The 19015-nt window shown below is 39.0% G+C and overlaps 1 protein-coding gene across 1 annotated transcript in view; it reads left to right on the top strand.

The window, feature by feature from the left end:
• Positions 1-18058, top strand: part of NIPSNAP2 (nipsnap homolog 2) — a 32068-nt gene extending 14010 nt beyond the window's left edge. Inside the window, exons 4-10 of the mRNA XM_077777873.1 lie at positions 1255-1349; positions 1690-1760; positions 2572-2712; positions 3641-3672; positions 10846-10940; positions 15017-15100; positions 16883-18058. Of these exons, the coding sequence (XP_077633999.1) occupies positions 1255-1349; positions 1690-1760; positions 2572-2712; positions 3641-3672; positions 10846-10940; positions 15017-15100; positions 16883-16947 (583 nt within the window). The 3' untranslated portion in view covers positions 16948-18058. The remainder of the gene's footprint in view (positions 1-1254; positions 1350-1689; positions 1761-2571; positions 2713-3640; positions 3673-10845; positions 10941-15016; positions 15101-16882) is intronic.
• Positions 18059-19015: the final 957 nt, after the last annotated feature.

Genomic DNA, 19015 nt, shown 5'->3' with positions numbered 1-19015 from the left:
CCCTAAATATGAGGATTTTTGGCCCACTACAATGATCACACCAAATTTTTTGAAGGGTGGCATTTCAAAAAATACACATGGTGTGGTTATTATACTGAAACATAAAAATATATGGGTTTTCAATTAGTTAACTATAAGACCTTTCTGAGCTTTTCTTGATTAACAATGCATTATACACTCAGTTCTGGTGCCCCATCATCTGGTGGCGATCAATAACTTAATATCACTCAGTGTTAGCAAATAGTTTGAACAGGTTCCATTTCTGACCCTTGATATCCTTTTGCATTTATTGTTGAATCTCTATTATACTTTATCATCACGATTTTTCTATCAAAAAGTGTGCAGATTTTGGCTTTTCTTTTGGTAAGGCACAGTTATGCCTCTTCCTATACATTCGAATCTGTACTAGAGGAAAGTTTCAGTGGAACCAAGTGCTGACACCTCTGTTAAATTCATACACTGCCGTGACCTGTCATGGTTTTGCCACTACTCCTGTGCAATCACTGGTAATGAACTGCGGAAGGGTGTTCAACATGGGATCATGTGATACTTTCTAAATCCCCTCAGCTGGTTGAATTGAATATAACCTAATTTATGCTCCATGCTGTCTCTTTAATTTGGATTGTTCTGCCATGTCAATGTCCTCTAAGACTGTTAGAGCTGGGTTGCTTCCAGAATGTATTGTGTTCTAGCTCTGTCTTCTTCCTCTTCCTTATGGCCAACTTGTTCTCTGCCCCGGCTTCCTCTCCCTGCTTATGCTGCTTCTGTTGTCTCCCCTATCTTAAACATTACTTTCTTCTCTTATTTCTTTCGTGCTGTTTTTCTACTATTCCTGTTTCTCTCCTTCCTCCCTTGGGAGTCAGCAGAACGTAGCTTTTAGAAACTTCAGCATCCCCTTCCCTAGGTATTTCTTTTTTTTTTTTCCCCCCTGAAATAGCAAATAGTAGACCCATGTATTTCCTGGGATCCTGGGACCTTTGGGTTTTCTTTATCTGTTTTTATCACCGTACTTGAGTTGTTTACAACCATTGTAGGTAGCTGGGTAACAGAAACCTAACCTTCCGATAAGTGGGACATTAGAGTGTAGTAAAATTAAGCTAAAAGGTTAATTCTGCACATCATTTTATCCGAAATACGCTGAGGTCAGTTGTCAGAACAGAGTAGATGGCCTTTTTCCTACTGCTGATCATGTGTTGTCCAGCTGGTATTATCTTATCAGTTGTTTAATTAGTGTTGCTGTTTCTTCTCTTTAAGTCAAGAGGTGTTGCCAAAGATTCACGAAGATAAGCATTATCCTTGTACTTTGGTGGGGACTTGGAACACGTGGTATGGCGAACAGGATCAAGCTGGTAGGAAGCAGAAGTCTTTGGAATAAACCCTTGTTCCCTAAGCCTTTACTGTTAACAACTTAAATAATAGTAAATGTAATGTTTGTTTTTAAAATCAAAGCTTTCCAAGTGTCCATCTAGTTTTATGACTAAAGTAGTTTCTTCAGTAATTGATTACAGAAACTACTTTTTTTTAATTAACATTTAAATCTATCTTGAAACTTCATGGTGTACTCATAGGCCACCACATGGCACATTACAGTTTTGTACTGTGTTAACGTTCTGTGTATATATAGAATATTTTCAAGGGAGGAGGATCGTAAAACTCTAAATGTATATTATCTTTCAAAATATATTGCAGTCCACCTCTGGAGGTACGAAGGAGGCTATCCAGCCCTCACAGAGGTCATGAGTAAACTCAGAGAAAATCAGGTAATGATTTTGAAAACTGTTTACTTACCAGACTAATGATACAATAAATGATAGCACAGAATTAAATGACTCTTTTCTGTCACCATTTTTTTTTTAACATTAATAAAAGCTTCACTATTTGAAAAGTAAATATTCAGATAGTATTGAAACATTATAATTAACCTGTTGTAATACTGTTAAGATATTATAAAAATCAGTTGTACTTTGAAACTGAGAAACTGGTACTTTGTTGCCAGTAAGTCAGCACGGTAGACACAGTCAGGCCTAGATTACCTAACACATACCTGCTTCAGGAACTGCCAACCACATAGTCTTTTCTTTGAGCTGACTTCCCTCCCCTCCCTGTTCCCTTCAGGAATAGGTGCAAGTCAGTGAAGAGAATTTTAATAGCTGTCGATTATTAGTAAGGAAAACCTTCAGTGTAGATTCCCTGTCCAAATTTAAATGGCTTTTGGACTATCTGGTGTTTTGTTAGTCTTTATGTCTTCTTTTGCTAATATGCTGTCAGACACTGTTAAGAGGACTTAAAAAGGTAGGAGATTAAATTGTTCTTTAAGTAATTAATATTGTTATTTAAGTCATTAAGATGGCCATGTAGTTTGGTGTCTAAACCTGGACCCTTTTGAGAATGAAAGTGAATGCTTTAGTTGTTATGCTGGTTCAACGAGATGTAAATTCGGGCTATCTTCGGTCACCTGGGGGCCTGTTTATGATAGGATTCTATTATAAGAGGAACATAAATGATACTATACTAAAGTGGGTTTATATGTAAATACTAGAACATTTCATGAGCATGTTTTTTCCCTCAAAGGCATTTGTGGAATTCCGCAAGGCAAGAAGCAACATGCTTCTCTCTAGGAAGAATCAGCTGCTCTTGGAGTTCAGTTTCTGGAATGAGCCTGTCCCACGGTCAGGACCGAATATATATGAACTCCGATCCTACCAGCTCCGAGTAAGTACGGAACTACCAGCCAGCTGCCCTCCCCTGCTTCTGTGAGGAGGCACTGGCAGCCCAGCGCCTACCACACTAGTGGGCTTTACATTCTGCGACGTGATTGGCTTAATATGTTGATTGACTTATTTTCTCCCCTGTCCAGCCTCTCTCTCTCCTTCCTTCCTTCCTTCCTTCCTTCCTTCCATCTTCTCTCTCATGCCTTCTCTATTGCTAAGCTCTTTTGTTTCTTATAATCTTATATACAGTCTTTATCATTTGACTTTTTTTCTGTAGAGCATTGCTATTTTTAAGAGGAAAGACCTAAAATGCAGGACTAGCTATAATACATAGCATCTACTATAATTGAACTAGAGCAACTAGTTCTCTATATAATAAAAATGAGACTGCTGAATAAGTTAGACTGTACCATAAGAGTCAAAAGCAATAATATTTTATAAAACTTTCTTGATGTTTCCCCACTAAGTGACTACTTGAAAGAAAACCCCAGATAGCAACATAGCAACATTGTTAAAAGGAGTACATATCAATAGATTTTAGTAGTCCAATACTCACAATTATACTGGAAAAAAAAAACAACAGTGCTGTCCTTATTAAATTACTTAAATTGAATTTTTTTTATATCACAATAAAGTTTGAACGGGTACCAACAACTTAATGATTTCAGTACATCTGAAGGATGGGCTCAACTATGGTTTCAATAACCATAATTGGATGACTTTCCATAAATACTGTCTTCTTGTACAAAGTAGAATAGAATAGGACTCCCACTATGGGATATATATGTGCACAGTGAATAATACTATTTTGTTACACTTCACACTATTCAAAATTCAGTTTTAAGTTCATCATTTGATATTTTTTATACTGCTGTTTCCATATTTCTTCACAGAAGAACTAACAAACCAAAATCCAAATCTCTTTTCAGCCAGGAACTATGATTGAATGGGGCAATTACTGGTGAGTATATTACCAAATGATGACTTTGTAATCTTATTACAAATAATAATAAGATAATTTTAAGCCATAGTGTTAATTCAGGAATAAAATCTGAGGATAAAGCCATTATTTGATATTAGACTGTTTTGTTTGATGTTTCTATTATGGAATTTTTCCAACATAAACAAAACTAGAGAGAATAATACCATGGATCCCCACCTTCCATTCCCATTACTTAGTTTCAGTAGTTACCAGCACATGGTCAGTCTTGCTTAGGTCTAACTCTCCCAACCCAGTTTATTTGAAAGTAAATCCAAACAGCATGTCATTTCATCCATAAATATTTTCGTATATATCTCTAAGAGATAAGCACTATATTTTTAAAATTTTTTTAGTGTTTGTTTAGTTTTGAGAGAGAGAAAGAGTATGAGCAGGGGAGGAGCAGAGAGGGAGACACAGAATGTGAAGCAGGCTCCAGGGTCTGAGCTGTCAGCACAGAGCACCATGTGGGGCTTGAACTCACAAACTGTGATATTATGACCTAAGACAAAGTCAGATACTTAACCAGCTGAGCCACCCAGGCACCTCTATTTTTTTTTTTTTTTTTTTTTTAAATAAAACCTAGTGTTGCGTTAGGTAATTTCATATTCTTGGATATTACCTTTTTTTTGAAATATTGTTTTTATCACATAAACAGCACCACAATGACACAGTTGCTTAGGTGTTTTTCTTCATTTAAGTAGCAAAATACCAGCTTTTCCCCAAACTGATCTATAGATTTACCACAATCCCAATCAAAATCCCAGCAGCCTTCAGAAATGTGAAGGACCCAAAACAGCTAAAACAACCTTGAAAATGGAAGAACAAAGTTGGAGGACTCACACTTCTCAATTTCAAAACTGACGACAAAGCTGTAGTAATCAAGAGAGTGTGATACTGGTATAAGAACAGGTATATACAGATCAATGGAACAGAAGTGCAAGTCCAGAAATAAACTCACATATATGACCCATTTCTTTTCAACACATGCACCAAGTCAATTCAATGGGGATAGTCTTTTCAACAAAGAATGCTGAGACAAATGGATATCTTTGCAAAAGGATGAATTTAGATGCCTGCCTTACATTATACACAAAATTAACCATAACATAAAGGTTTTAGAAGAAAACATGGGAGAGAATCTTTGTGACCTAGGTTAAGCATGTAACACCAAAATCACAATCCATCAAAGAAAATGATAGACTACGATTCATCAAAATTAGTAACTTTTGTAATTTAAAAGGCATCATTTAAAAAATTAAAAGGCAAGTGACAGACTGGGAGAAAATTTTACAATTGTATCTGATAAAGGACTTGTATCCAGCATGTATAACGAAGTCCTACAGCTCAATAATAAGACAAATAACCCAATTTAAAAAATGGACAAAGGAATTGAATAGACGTTTCTTCACAGATATACAAACAGCCAAAAAGCATATGAAAAGATGTTCAGCATCATTAATCGTAAGAGAAATGAAAATTAAAACTACAATGAGATTTTAAAAAAACCTAAAATGAGGTATCATCTCACAGCCTTTATGATTGCCATTATCAAGAGAACAGAAAGTAACAGAAAGTGGGGTGAAGATACAGAGAAATTGGAACCTTTGTGCATTGTTGGTAGGAATGTAGAATGCTGCAGCCATTATGGAAAACAATACAGAGGTTCCTCAAAATATTAAAAATAGAATTACCACATGATTCAGCAGTCCTATTTCTGAGTTTATAATGAAAAGAATTCAAAGCAGCATCTCAGAGATATTTTCACATTCATTTTCATTGCAGCTTTAGTCACAGTAGCCAAGAGGTGGAAGCAACCCAAATATCTATCAACAGATGAATGGATAAAGAAAATGTGACATATACATATAAGGGAATATTATGCAGCCTTTCAAAGAAGGAAATTCTGCCATGTGCTGCAATATGGATGAACCCTGAGGACATTAAAATAAGCCAGTCATAAAAGGACAAATAGTATATGATTCCACAAGTACAAAGTCTCTAAAGTAATCAGAATCACAGTGATGGAAAATGAATAGGGGACTTGGTATTTAGTGAGTATTGAGTTTCAATTTTATAAAATGAAAAAGTTCTAGGGATCTCTTGCACAATGTGAGTGTTCATGACACTATTGAACTGTGAAATGGCTAAGTTAAGTTTAATGTTATGTGTTTTTTACCACAATAAAAAATAAATAATAATCATAAAGTAAATTTTCAAAAAATATTTCAGTGGGCAAGGGATTTGAATAGACATTTCACCAAAGGAAATGTATAAATGCCTAATAAGCACATGAAAAAGTGCTCAATACTCTCAGTCATTAAGGAAATGCAAAGTAAAACCACAAGGAGAGAAGACGTCCCCGACATTCAGATGGCTATCGCTAAGAAGATATAATAATATGTTGGTGAAGTTGTAAATAAATTGGGGCCCTCATACATTGCTGGTGAGAATGTTAAGTGGTACAGCTGCTTCGTAAAATAGGCAGTTACTCAAGATGTTAAACATGGAATTACCATGTGACCCCGCAGTTCTATTCCTAGGTACATACCCAAGAGAATGAAAGCACGCATTCATATAAATTCATAGACAGTGATCATAGCATTTCATAATAACCAAATAGTGGAAATAGCCTAAAATGCCCATCAGCAGAGGAATGGAAACATAAGCAGTGGTATATCCACATAATGGAATACTATTCAGCAGTAAAAAAGAAGTGAACTGCTGATATGTACCACAAATATAGGTGAACCTCAAAAACATGCTATGTGAAAGAGTCCAAAGCAGCACACATTCTGTGATTCCGTTTGTTTGCAATATCCAGAAAAAATCAAATCTATGGAGACAGATTAGTGGTTTCCTGGGGCTGCGGGTGGTAACAGAAAATGATTGTGGATGAGCACAAGGAATCTTTTAAGCACAATTGGATTGTGATGATTGCACAAGTCTGTAAATTTACTAAAAAAAAAAAAAGTACATACACCTACGTGAATTTTACGGTATGTAAAAAATACCTCAGCAAAGCTGCTAACGACACACACACACACACACACACACACACCTCACCAAAGAGAATTTATACCATGAAACCAAGAATAATTCAAAAAAAGGAAATTGATTAATATAACACTGTTGAGGTTGTAATAGGTGTCTGATGTCTGCACCCCAAATACCCGGCCGCCATATCTCTGTTAGAGCACTTGTCACCCCGGTGGAGTCTCCAGTTTCTAGTTCTACAACTCTGTCTACAAGACCTGGCACATCCTAGGTGGGCGGTAAATGCTGAATGCATGGCAGAAACTAGTGGTTACATAAGAAGAAAAAAGGTCAGTTGCCAAACTTGTAAACAGCTATGTGCCTGAGGGGAATAGATTATATATATTCAGGCAGTAGATTCTTTTTCTTTTTTTTTTTTTAATGTTTATTTTTGAGAGAGAGAGAGAACATGAGCAAGGGAAAGGGCAGAGAGAGAGAGGGAGACAGAATCTGAAGCAGGTTCTGGGCTCTGAGCTGTCAGCACAGAGCCCTCCCTACTTGGGACTCAAATCCATGAACCACAAGATCATGACCTGAGCCAAAGGTGGACGTTTAACCGACTGAGCCACCCAGATGTGCCTCTCTAATGGAATCTTACATGGTGGTTAAAGTAAAACAGATCTGCATATGGATCAGTATTGAAAACACTTAAGTTGAGGAGAAAGAGCTAGTTAAAGAATGTGTACAACGTGGTATCGTTTAGATAAATTTAAAAAAAAAGTTTAGGGGCGCCTGGGTGGCTTAGTCGGTTAAGCGTCCAACTTTCGCTTAGGTCATGATCTCGCGGTTCGTGGGTTCGAGCCCCGCGTCGGGCTCTGTGCTGACAGAGCCTGGAACCTGTTTCAGGTTCTGTGTTTCCCTCTCTCTCTGACCCTCCCCTGCTCACACTGTCTCTCTCTCTCCTAGAAATAAATAAAACATTAAAAAAAAAAAGTTTAAATGTATGGGGCACCTGGGTGTCTCAGTTGGTTAAGTGTCCGACTTCGGCTCAGGTCATGACCTCACATTTTGTGGGTTCAAGCCCCACGTCGGGCTCTGTGCTGACAGAGCCTGGAACCTGTTTCAGGTTCTGTGTTTCCCTCTCTCTCTGACCCTCTCTTGCTCACACTGTCTCTATCTCTCTCAGTAATTAAAAATAAAAAAATTTTTTAAATGTCTATTTATTTATGAGAGAAACAGAGCACAAATCGGGGAGGGACAGAGAAAGGGAGACACAGAATCCAAAGCAGGCTCCGGGCTCTGAGCTGTCAGCACAGATCAGGACACAGGGCTTGAACTCACAAACCAAGAGATCATGACCTGAGCCAAAGTCAGACGCCTAACCAACTGAGCCACCCAGGTGTCCCCTTGGTAATTTTTTAAATGATGTAACAAGAGAGTTATATAAACAAAAAGTTGTATATAACAAGAGTTATATGAAAAAGATAGAACTGTTGTTTGTGGATACATACATATAAAGTAGAAATATAAAACCATAGACAGGAAGACATGTCTTCAAAAGAGGTAACTGCTTCCAAAATGTAATTCATGGGGGAAGATGGCTGGGGGTGGGGATGAGGATGCAGAGGGAGCTTCACCTGGTTTTACAGTGATCCTTTTTGAAAAGGTCTGAAACAAATAGGAGAAAATGTAAAATATTGATGTATTCAAAATCTAGGTGGCCAGAGCATTTTAAATAATAATTTAAAAGCTAATTTAAAAATCATCTGAATACATGTTCAGAAGTCATTTGACAAGATTCAATACTGGTAGAATTTTTTTTAATTTGAAAACTAAGAAAGACATATTTAATTGTATACTGTTATACACTTGGTACCTATAAGCACCATTTTATTAAGGGAGCTTTTTTAGGGAGGCACCTTATAAATGTAATGATTTAGTTGCCCACAGAATAGGATCATTCGTTATTTCTATTTTTGCATGTTACTAATTAAGACTTGCCCACCATGGGGGGGCCTGGGTGCTTCAGTCAGTTGAGCATCCGACTCTTATTTTCTCAGGTCATGATCTCCTGGTCTGTGGATTTGAACCCAACTGTCAACTCCGCTGACAGTGCAGAGCCTGCTTTGGATTCTCTGTCTCCCCCCTTCCCCCGCCCCTTCTCCACTCATGCACTCTGCTCTCTAAATAAACAAATAAACAAACTTAAAAAAATAATAATAAAAAGACTTGTCCACTGTGGACTTTACAAGGAAGTACTGAGGTTTATTCTTCAGTTATTTAAAAAATTATTTATAAATCCAGCTCAGCATTCAATTTATATTTTGGCACATAGGTAACTATTTAAGATGGTGATCTCCTCTTCAGTACATGCTTCTGATTATTACCAGGCTAAGGCAAGTATGTTTTCTTTGCCTACTGTAACCGAATTAGAAAAATTCATAATGGAATGAATGGTCCTATTTATCACGATCAGTGAAAGACAGTTTTCCCCCAACTCTAAGTTAGAAAGCACGTTAAAGTGATTTGCTTAATTTCAATAATTTACCAATCAGATTTGTAATTTTTGTGAAGATATCAATCACTTAATTCTAAATATAAAGGTTAAAGAATTTAACATCATTTAGGAGTAGCCCACGGGAGAAATGGTGAGAGATCCCTCCTTCGACACAAAAGAATCCGAAAGCTTGGGTCACCCTTAGAGTTGAGCTGATGGGGATGAGAGCTGAGATGTATAAATTGATCTTGAGGAGGCTGGCTTTATCACTCCCACTGCAATTGTCCTTGCTCTGATCTTGTACCCCCCTTCTTCCTTGATGTTCTAATTCAGTTACTATGAAGTTTGCCCTCAGGACAAGAATGTAGTGGTCAAGCCAACTCAGATACCTTGTCCCTCAGGAGTTCTGTCTCATGATAGATGTCAGTAGATTGATATCCTTGTTCATATGCCCCCAACTCTTCTAAATTAATTATAATGAGTCTATCTTCCCAAGTCCTATCACCTTGATATGACAGACTTTAGGCCAAAGCCTGGGACAGTGTTGATGTAAATTTACTGGGTACTCTGTGGTGGGGAGTCTCCAGCTGTGCTTTTCTGGGTGACTTCCCTGTATCATTCAAGCCACTTCTTTCATTTTCAAGTTTGATTCTAGAAAACGGCTTCTGGAAAACATACACATTTCCTAAAAATAGTTTTAGGATTTCAGATGCATCACTAAATATAAATATAAAGTACTTGGTACAAATATGAAAGAAGGTGCTTAAGGAACTAATACCTTTTGCAGTAGGAAATTTTAAAAAGGAAAGTTTAAGACAAATGCAAATTTTTAGTCAATTTAATCACAATTTCATGTTATACATAGACATGTATATATATATATATACACATTCTTCCACACATAGGAATGCTGTTTGGTACTCATTTACTGATGGTTCCTTCTGGTAAGAAAAAAAAAAAAAGACACAACAAAACAAGAGGCAGGATCTTTTTTCTTTCATTTTTTATTGAAGTATAATTGACACACATGTTAAATTGGTTTTAGGTGTGCAGCACAGTGATTGGGCAAGTGTGGCTCCTTTAGAATACCATGAGGCCACTCCAGTTTTGATAGTGATACCTTCCTATCGCCAGGAAGCTGCACATTCACGTTCTTCCATGTGCTGTCCAAGAGGTTGAAGAATCTCCCTTCTAGTTCAGAGAGCTCATGGGTCTTCCAGAGTTCATGGTCGCAGCTGCTTTGAGGGTGTGCTCCCTTCTCTTCTGTCTTAAACCCTACTCTCCAGGGGTGGCCCCTGTCTCCCTTAGTAAGTCAGTAACTCCTGCCATCTTGGGTGTTCTAATATCCAGGTTTTCTTCACTTTTTCCCAGCAGGTTCTTGGAAAAGCAATTCTGTTTAAGTTGGCAGGTCCTATCCTCTGCCAATTTTTTTGACTTTATATCAAGAATCAGGAGTGCAACCATGTATGCTGAAACACTGATTTTGTCTAGTCATTACTGTCCACTTCCCCTAAAGATGACTCTTATTTATAAAGGTTATCTACATTAAAATAACATTCGATTGCATTTGGTAGTTAAAAAAAAAGTCTTCATATTGAACAGCTTGCTCCGAGGGTGGAAAAAATCTGATTCTTTTAAATGTACCTAATTCAGTATCTGAACGTTGTCATTGTCCCTTACAGGGCTCGTGCAATTCGCTTCAGACAGGATGGTAATGAAGCAGTTGGAGGATTCTTCTCTCAGATTGGGCAGCTATATATGGTGCATCATCTTTGGGGTATGTATTTTTTCCTTCATTTTGGTGTTACTAGGATTTCAAGGTTCATTACCAAATAAGTTAAACTAGGCAAGAAACCACATCACAAGCCAGTAACTTTAAACACCGTAGCAAATCCAGACATCATAGATGGAAAGTCAGTGCTGGGCTCTCTACAAGAAAGAGGTCAGCAGTGATGAACTATCTGGAAGGAAAGAGGTCAACAGTGAAAGGCCCGTAGATATGTGGCACACTAGTGGCTGACGTGGGAGCGGGAATAGAGATGAAAGGAGCAAGCAGCCATGGGAGAGGGTCCCTTTCTAGATAATTCCCATGGCTCCTCAGAAACAATCCTGCATTTTTCCAGAGAGACGCCTCCCCCACACACTCATTCACTGCCTGCCTATGTCTGATGACATTGTCCAGAGGTCCTTCTCTTCTTACCTTTTCCACCCCTGCCCACTTTTNCCCCCCCCCCCCCCCCCGCCCCCAATGAACATCACTCTTCTCTTCAGAACCTCAGAACCCAGTATCATGCAGGTCGTCACATTGTGGCTATTTGTGTCTGTCTCCCGGCTAAGAATGGGAATTAGGTCTAAGTAATAGCTTGGTACATTCTGGGCACATCTGCATATGTTCATTAAAGTTTTTGTGGGTTTCTTTCAAATGTTTATTTTGAGAGAGAGAGAGTGCGAGCAGGGGAAAGGCAGAGAGAGGGGGACAGAGAGTCTGAAGCAGGCTCTGCACTGATGGCAGCAAGCCCAAAGTGGGGCTCAAACCCACAAACTGTAAGATCATGACCTGAGCCAAAGTCCATCACTCAACCAACTGAGCCACCCAGACACCCTTGTTTATTAAAGTTTAAAAAATGAAAAGCATGACTCCGTTCCAGACCATATTAATTAACTGAGGTATTAGTTTGGCTGCTGGGTCCCACCACACGCTGCATCCTGCGAGCCTGCTGTGTTAGCATGGCAGGCTTATGAAGATAAGAGACCGGTCTAATAAGGGATTAAGCCAACATGAGGGATATGCCCGAGGCAGTGTGTGATCAGTAACAGTTATATTCGGGGCACTCCCAGCACTTAAAGGGATATAAACTTACATGTCGTTGAGGAAATTCAGTAAAAGGTAAATATGAATTAGACTTTAGGATCTAAATAGGTTGCAGGTAAAGTTAAGCAGGAAGGGCTAGAACAGTGATGCAGATATGGGAGGTTATAAAAAGTGGTCCGAAAACTACAAATGTGCAAACTGGCTAAATGGTAAGAGAACTGCTGGGGACCTAAGTCTGAAATGGATAACTTGAGGCAAGAGAAGTAGTTTTTACACTGTGCTCCTGGAGCCCCCTTTCCCCTAAACCGTCAGGGTCTGGGGAGGAGACCCCCATCCTCACCCCCACCAATCACTGCTTCAACCAGGGTCTCATCTCAGCTGCACATACTGGGCCTCCCTGACGTGTAAGCAGTTGAAATCCCTACACCAAATAATAGCTGCTCCCCAGAGCATCGGTGCAGCATTGTCCTAGGGAGCTTAGTTCCCTAGCTAACTGGGATTTGCCTTCATAAATATCAGAGTTGTCAAATATAATAGATTTGGAAACACATCTTCAAAACATACGTCCCTGCTTTTAGAGATTATGCTAAACATAATTTAACCTTTATGGGTTGAAAGTAGGGTGAAGTAGTTTTTATTATTTTTTTAAATAATAATGTGGTCTATCTGGAGGATATAAACTGAGAAGTCAGACCTCTTCCCTCCCCTTCCCCTCAGGCTAGGCTCCCTCGGACCTTCCCAGACACCCTCTGTCCCTGAGCAAAGGGACTTGATGGGCAGGGCTGCCATGTGCTCCGACTCTCAGGCAGAGGTCAAGCTGGGTACACACTCCACTCATGTTAGGGTTTCCAGTGTGTCTGGATAGGGACTCCCAGGTGAAGGGGCAGACAGGCACCAGGGGGGTGTAAGTGACAGCTCTGACAGAAGCTGTGGGGAGCATGGGCCCTTAACTCTGTCCCGTGGGGAGGACTTTAGGCTTCACAAGAGCAGGTGAGGGGTTCACCAAGATGCTCCTCCATGCCGATGCAGAAGCTAGGAAGAGTGTGGTGCTCCGGCATTGGAGAGCTGCCAGATTGCAGCATGTGTCTTTTCTTGGGCATTCCTTTTCTCTACCTTCCTTTGTTGTCCCCAGTCAGTGTCCCAAATGTCCACTGCCCTACTTTATAGGAAAAAGTACTGACATAGGCAGAGATGAATTCTCAGGTGCCTGCCCCAAATTTTCCACATTTTTTAGAGAACCACATTTATCAAGCACCTCCAGTGTGCTGATTATTTTGTGCATCATTCTCTTTAATCCTCACAACCACAAACCACAATGAGGTACCTGTGACTCAACAAATGATAAATCAATCACCTACAGTCCTCAGGAACTGAACCAGGCTGACTTGGGCATGTCTGGCTTCAAAGCAGATCTGTCTACAACACAGCACCTCTTCCTTTTACCCTCGCACTTGATGCCATTCCTTCCTCACCTTCTATCCATCTGTACCACTACCTCCCCATCGTGGGCTCCCTCCCCCAATAATAGGAACGTGCCCAAGTACTTCCCACCTTTAAAAGCCTCAAACCCAAAAGTCCACTGATGGATGAACAGATAAAGTGTGGTATGTATATATAATAGAGCATTGTTTCCATAAAAAAGGAACGAAATGCCAATACATGCTACAACAGAGATGAGCCTTGAAAACATTAGATTCCACTTATTTCCCTATCATAGGCAAATTCATAGAGACAGAACGCAGAGTAGAGGCTACTAGGGGCTTCTGGGTTGGGAGAAAGGGGGATTAGTGTTCAGTGGATACAGAATTTTAAGCTGGGATGGTGAAAAAGTTGCAGAGATGGAGAATAACGAAAGTGGGATGATTGTGAGTGTACTTATTCACTCACATGTGAGTATATTTTAAAATGGTTAAAAGTTAATTTTGCAGGGCACCTGGGTGGCTCAGTTGGTTAAGTGTCCAACTTCAGCTCAGGTCATGATCTCACGGTTCGTGGATTCGAGCCCCGTGTCAGGCTCTGTGCTGACAGCCAGCTCAGAGCCTGGAGCCTGCTTCACATTGTCTCCTCTCTCTCTGACCCTCCCTGCTCACTCTGCCTCTCTCTCTCTCTCTCTCTCTCAGAAATAAATAAAACATTAAAAAAAATTTTTTTAAGTTAATTTTGCTATGCATATTTTGCCAAATAAAAAAAATTTTAACTAAGAAATTAAAAAACTGAAATTAAAAAAAAAAAAAGAACACGGCCCTCTCCAACCTGTGTTCTCTGCAAGGGGAGTCACGACACTAGCCATGCACCTGACCTCAAGTGGAACACTGCTGCTTATCATACAAATGCTAAATTGCTTTGCTCCGGGTGAGGAGAGGTCAAAGATTTCTTTTCTTTCTATTTTTCAGCATCTTCAAAATTTTATGTACTAAATTTATACTCCATTACTAGTTGAGGGAAATTTTATCTTTAGGTAGTTAAATTGCCAGACCTACAAGGGTAGGTCTTCTCCTAAGGAGAAAGAAGTCCTGTGGAGAACAGGGTGTGTGTCCCAGGGCAGAGAAACTAGAAGCCCTGATTCTTGTCCTTTTAGTCTTGACTGACTCCCTGTCAAGAGGCATTTCCCTGGTGAGTAGTTGGAAGGATCTTGCACGGCAAGGAGTTAGAAACTAACGCGNCCTGGGTGGCTCAGTTGGTTAAGTGTCCGACTTCGGCTCAGGTCATGGTCTCACCATCTGTGTGTTTGAGCCCCACGTTGGGCTCTGTGCTGACAGCTCAGAGCCTGGAGCCTGCTTTGGATTCTGTCTCCCTGTCTCTCTGCCCCTCCCCAGCTTGCACTGTCTCTCTCAGAAATAAACAAACATTAAAAAAAAATTTTTTTTTTTTTTTTAAAGAATAACCAGCTCACAATTATCCCCAGCTTTGTACTAAATTCCCTCAGTAGTTGCTTTGAGAAAACTAGCTGAGCAGCTGAATCAGTACTTGTTGGACATAACTAGTGGAATGCAGGACAGTGTGTTTGGATTAAATCTTGCTTCTGTGTGGTTATTTTTCAGCTTACAAGGATCTTCAGACCAGGGAAGATATACGGAATGCAGCATGGCATAAACATGGCTGGGAAGAACTGGTGTATTATACAGGTAATATTTTCATAGACTTAAAACTTGTCATGCTTGGGGCACCTGGGTGGCTCAGTCAGTTGAGCATCCGACTTCAGCTCAGGTCATGATCTCATGGTTCGTGGGTTTGAGCTCCGTGTCGGGTGCTGACAGCTAGCTCAGAGCCTGGAGCCTGTCTTTGGATTCTGTCTCCTTCTCTCTTTGACCCTCCCCTCCTCATTGCTGTCTCTCTCTCTCAAAAATAAATAAACATTAAAACAAAACAAAACACAAAACCTTGTCATTCTTCTCATCTTACTGTTTTATGTTTTCACCCTAAAGCTAATATATTGCTTTTTAAAAAATATATATTTAAGTAATCTCTGCACCCAACGTGGTCCTTGAACTCACGACTCTGAGCACAGTGTCACATGCTCTTCTGACTGAGCCAGCCAGGTGCCCCTTGTACTTTTTTTAAAAAATAGTATGTTGCTCTAAGATAGTGAATCATAAATTTGGGGGGATGGAGATTAGTCAGATTTTTCTTTATTAGTTGCATGGCTTCTTTTCAATAAGGAATTTTCATTCTTTCAAGTGTGTTTGGGGGGAACCTGGCTGGCTCAGTCAGTGGAGCATGTGACTTTTTTTTTTTTTAAATGTCTCTTTATTTTTGAGAGAGAGCAAGAAAGAGTAGGGAAGGGGCAGAGAGAGGGAGACACAGAATTGGAAGCAGACTTCAGGCTCTGAGCTGTCAGCACAGAGCCCGATGTGGGGCTGAAACTCAGGAGCCGTGAGCATGACCTGAGCTGAAGTCAGATGCTTAACCGACTGAGCCACCCAGGTGCCCCAATGCGACCCTTGATCTCAGGGTCGTGAGCTCGAGCTGCACATTGGGTGTAAACCAAAAAAAAAAAAAATCTTAAAACAAAAACTATGTATGTTGTCTGGTACAGTTTCAGACCCTTGCATGTTGCAAACTACATCATTACCTTTTTTTTGTACTTTTCTATATTTTCTGAATAATATACAACTTTTTTCCTCAGTTTTCCCTTTCTCATCAAAATTATCTGTTCCCAAAAACATTATAATTTAATACAGCAACTAAAAAGTAATTTTGAAAATTAATTGAACATCTTGACTTTATGTACATGTGCATGTATACCTATATACATGTATACTATGAAATCCTGGTGGTTTGATTTTTACAAGAACAATTGGGCTGAATACACCCCAGCAATACTGACACAGGTAATAACTACCAATCACGTTGCATTTCAGGTACATTTAAGCTCATATACTATTAAGAAAATCAAAGAGTAGTTTGTTGTAGAAAATAAGTATTGTCTTTTAGTTCAAAACACCATATAATTGCATGTTACTTTGTTCCCTATTCTTAACACTTTTATTAGTTTCCAGAGGCCTATTTTATTCAGCAGTGACGGTTTTTGAAGTACTGTGTATCTTCCTTTACACAAGATACAGTCAAATGCAGTTTTATTTGATTTTATGTAACTTTATTTTAATTCAAAGTTCTCAGCCTTTAGAGAAAGCACCATTTTTCTTACAAGGACTTTCCTAATTTCCTACAAACAAAACACATCTTCAGACAGAATCTGCTTTAATTCTAGTAACATCTCATAGGATGTTAACCGATCTACCATTAGCTTGTACGTTTCTGCCCCTGAGATCAGTCCTACATTTTCCTCTATTCTGATTTCAAGCAGCATGTCTTCTGAACGTTCTCGGCAATGTATTTGTTAATGTATCTTTACCATAATCTGTTTAGAAAAGAACAAGCCCAGTAATCTTGATCCTTCTTTTCAGTCCCGCTTATTCAGGAAATGGAATCCAGAATCATGATCCCACTGAAGACCTCACCCCTCCAGTAAAGCTGCAGATTTTAGATGTGCCTACATAAATTTATGTGACAAATATTTGTCCTAAATTAATTTTAATTGTATATCAAGTGAAAAACACTGAAGTGTAAACTGCTGTATATAGCTTATGAGGGACCTCTTTTCTTTAAAATTTACATAATCACAAGAAAGGAAACTATTACAGTTTGATTGTAACAGTGCTCTGTAGTCCTCTTTGAAACATCTCTGTGTTTGTCAAATATACCTTATACCACCAGCCACCCCTCCCCACCCTCTGGGAGAAGAGGGCCCAAATTAAAATTTGAATCCTCTCCAAATAGGAATCTAACCATGAAAATAAAAAAGTTAGCAATTTCTTTATAAAAAGCAAATCTGTTTCATAATTACAGATTTTTAGGCAAATTTCTTGTATCAGGAAGAAGTATAAATTTTGTCATGTTACTCTAGCGGTTATTTCTGAGTTTCAGACTAGGAACAAATTCTGAGTGCACCTAATACCTGAAGTGTTTTAATTCACTCTCATTTTTAATTGGTCAGCGTAGTAAATGACGCGTCATTACTAAGCTGGTTGTGTTTGCTAAGGTACATTTAATCAGTAACTCAGTCTTTATCTAGTATATTGTGATGGCTCTATATGAGGGGAAATAATGGCTTACACATATATGTGTACCATATGTGATTCTGAAATGAACACCTTGAATAGCACTAATTTTTATTTGTAATATTTTTCTATAACAAAATGAGTAGCATTAAGAAAAGAGGTTTTATTTTGTAAACAATCATTTGTGACCTCAGATATCCTGTAGTTAGTATTTTAGTTAAGCTCACAGCAGATATTTCCAAGATGATGTATGAGGGGTGGTGCATGTTGAGATTTAAATTGGAATAAAGCTGCCTACTTTGTCCAGCTCTGTTTGATTTAGTTTTTTAATATAGTGTGCCAATTTTGTGACTATAATCATGAAAGTCCTGTTGAAAACTTAGGTCTGATCCCCAAATTAAAGAATTTATGTATAAAATAAAAAGTGTGAATAAATCTCATATCAAATGTCAACCTTTTACATGTGAATGGTTTTCTCCAAGAACATATAAAAGTCAATAAAATCCTCTTGATTTTCACATATGACGTTGTTTGCAGTCTTTTTTTCAATGAGCTTGTGGTAAGAATGACCCTGTCCCTCTTGAAAAATAGCTTGTCCCTGCTAAGTGAGCATATGTGAGTCTACAGAGCAAAAAATTAAATAAGCTCACCAGGTTTTAACTAGCCATTGAGCAAGGTGTTTTGGGGAACGGATATTTGTGTACCAGTGGATGGTTTTGGGGGGGCTGGGGCAGCGGGAAGAACAGGCTCTTTCAAGTCCAGGTGCTGCTCCTTGATGAGGTACTTCCCCCTTTGGTGTCTATCCCATTAACCTATAAAACGGGGAGGTGGAAACCCAATGGCATTTAATGTTCCTTCAGCTCTGAATTTTGTAACTGGCTCTTCTTAGTGCCATAGGAAGCAGTGGAGAGAGAGGGCATGCTGAGCTCTGGCATAGAAAACCTGCATTTTAGGGCCCCTGGGTGGCTAAGTGGGTTGAGCATCTAACTCTTCATTTTGGCTCAGGCCATGATCTCATGGTTCAGGGGATCAAGCCCCATGTCGGGCTCTGTGCTGACAGCATGGAGCCCGCTGGAGATTCTCTCTGCCCATCCCCTGCTCTCTCTTTCTCAAAATAAACTTAAAAAAAGAAAACCTGAATTTTAACAATTCTACTGATTAGATGCTCAGAGCATTTGTAGGATGTGAATGAAAGAACTATTTACATGAAACTGCTTTCTCAACTATATGAAGAAAAGTGATAGAATTAGTGTTACTAGTAAAGGTGATCTAGCTATTCAGAACTAAAAAAAAAATTGCTGGAAACAGAATTTTCACTAACAAATTGTGTGGACTTAAAGTGAACCATGCAGAAGTCAGGAATTTTCTATCATTCACTGGGCTTATTCGGGTTCTCCAGAGAAACATTCACTGGGCTTATTCGGGTTCTCCAGAGAAACAGAATGAATAAGATATCTAGATAGAGACTTACATAAGAAG

This window comes from Crocuta crocuta, unplaced genomic scaffold (assembly GCF_008692635.1).
Source record: "Crocuta crocuta isolate KB4526 unplaced genomic scaffold, BGI_CrCroc_1.0 scaffold217, whole genome shotgun sequence".
NCBI lineage: Eukaryota > Metazoa > Chordata > Mammalia > Carnivora > Hyaenidae > Crocuta > Crocuta crocuta.
The sequence above is the reverse complement of the archived record's forward strand: the minus strand, read 5'-3'. Positions and strand labels throughout refer to the sequence as shown.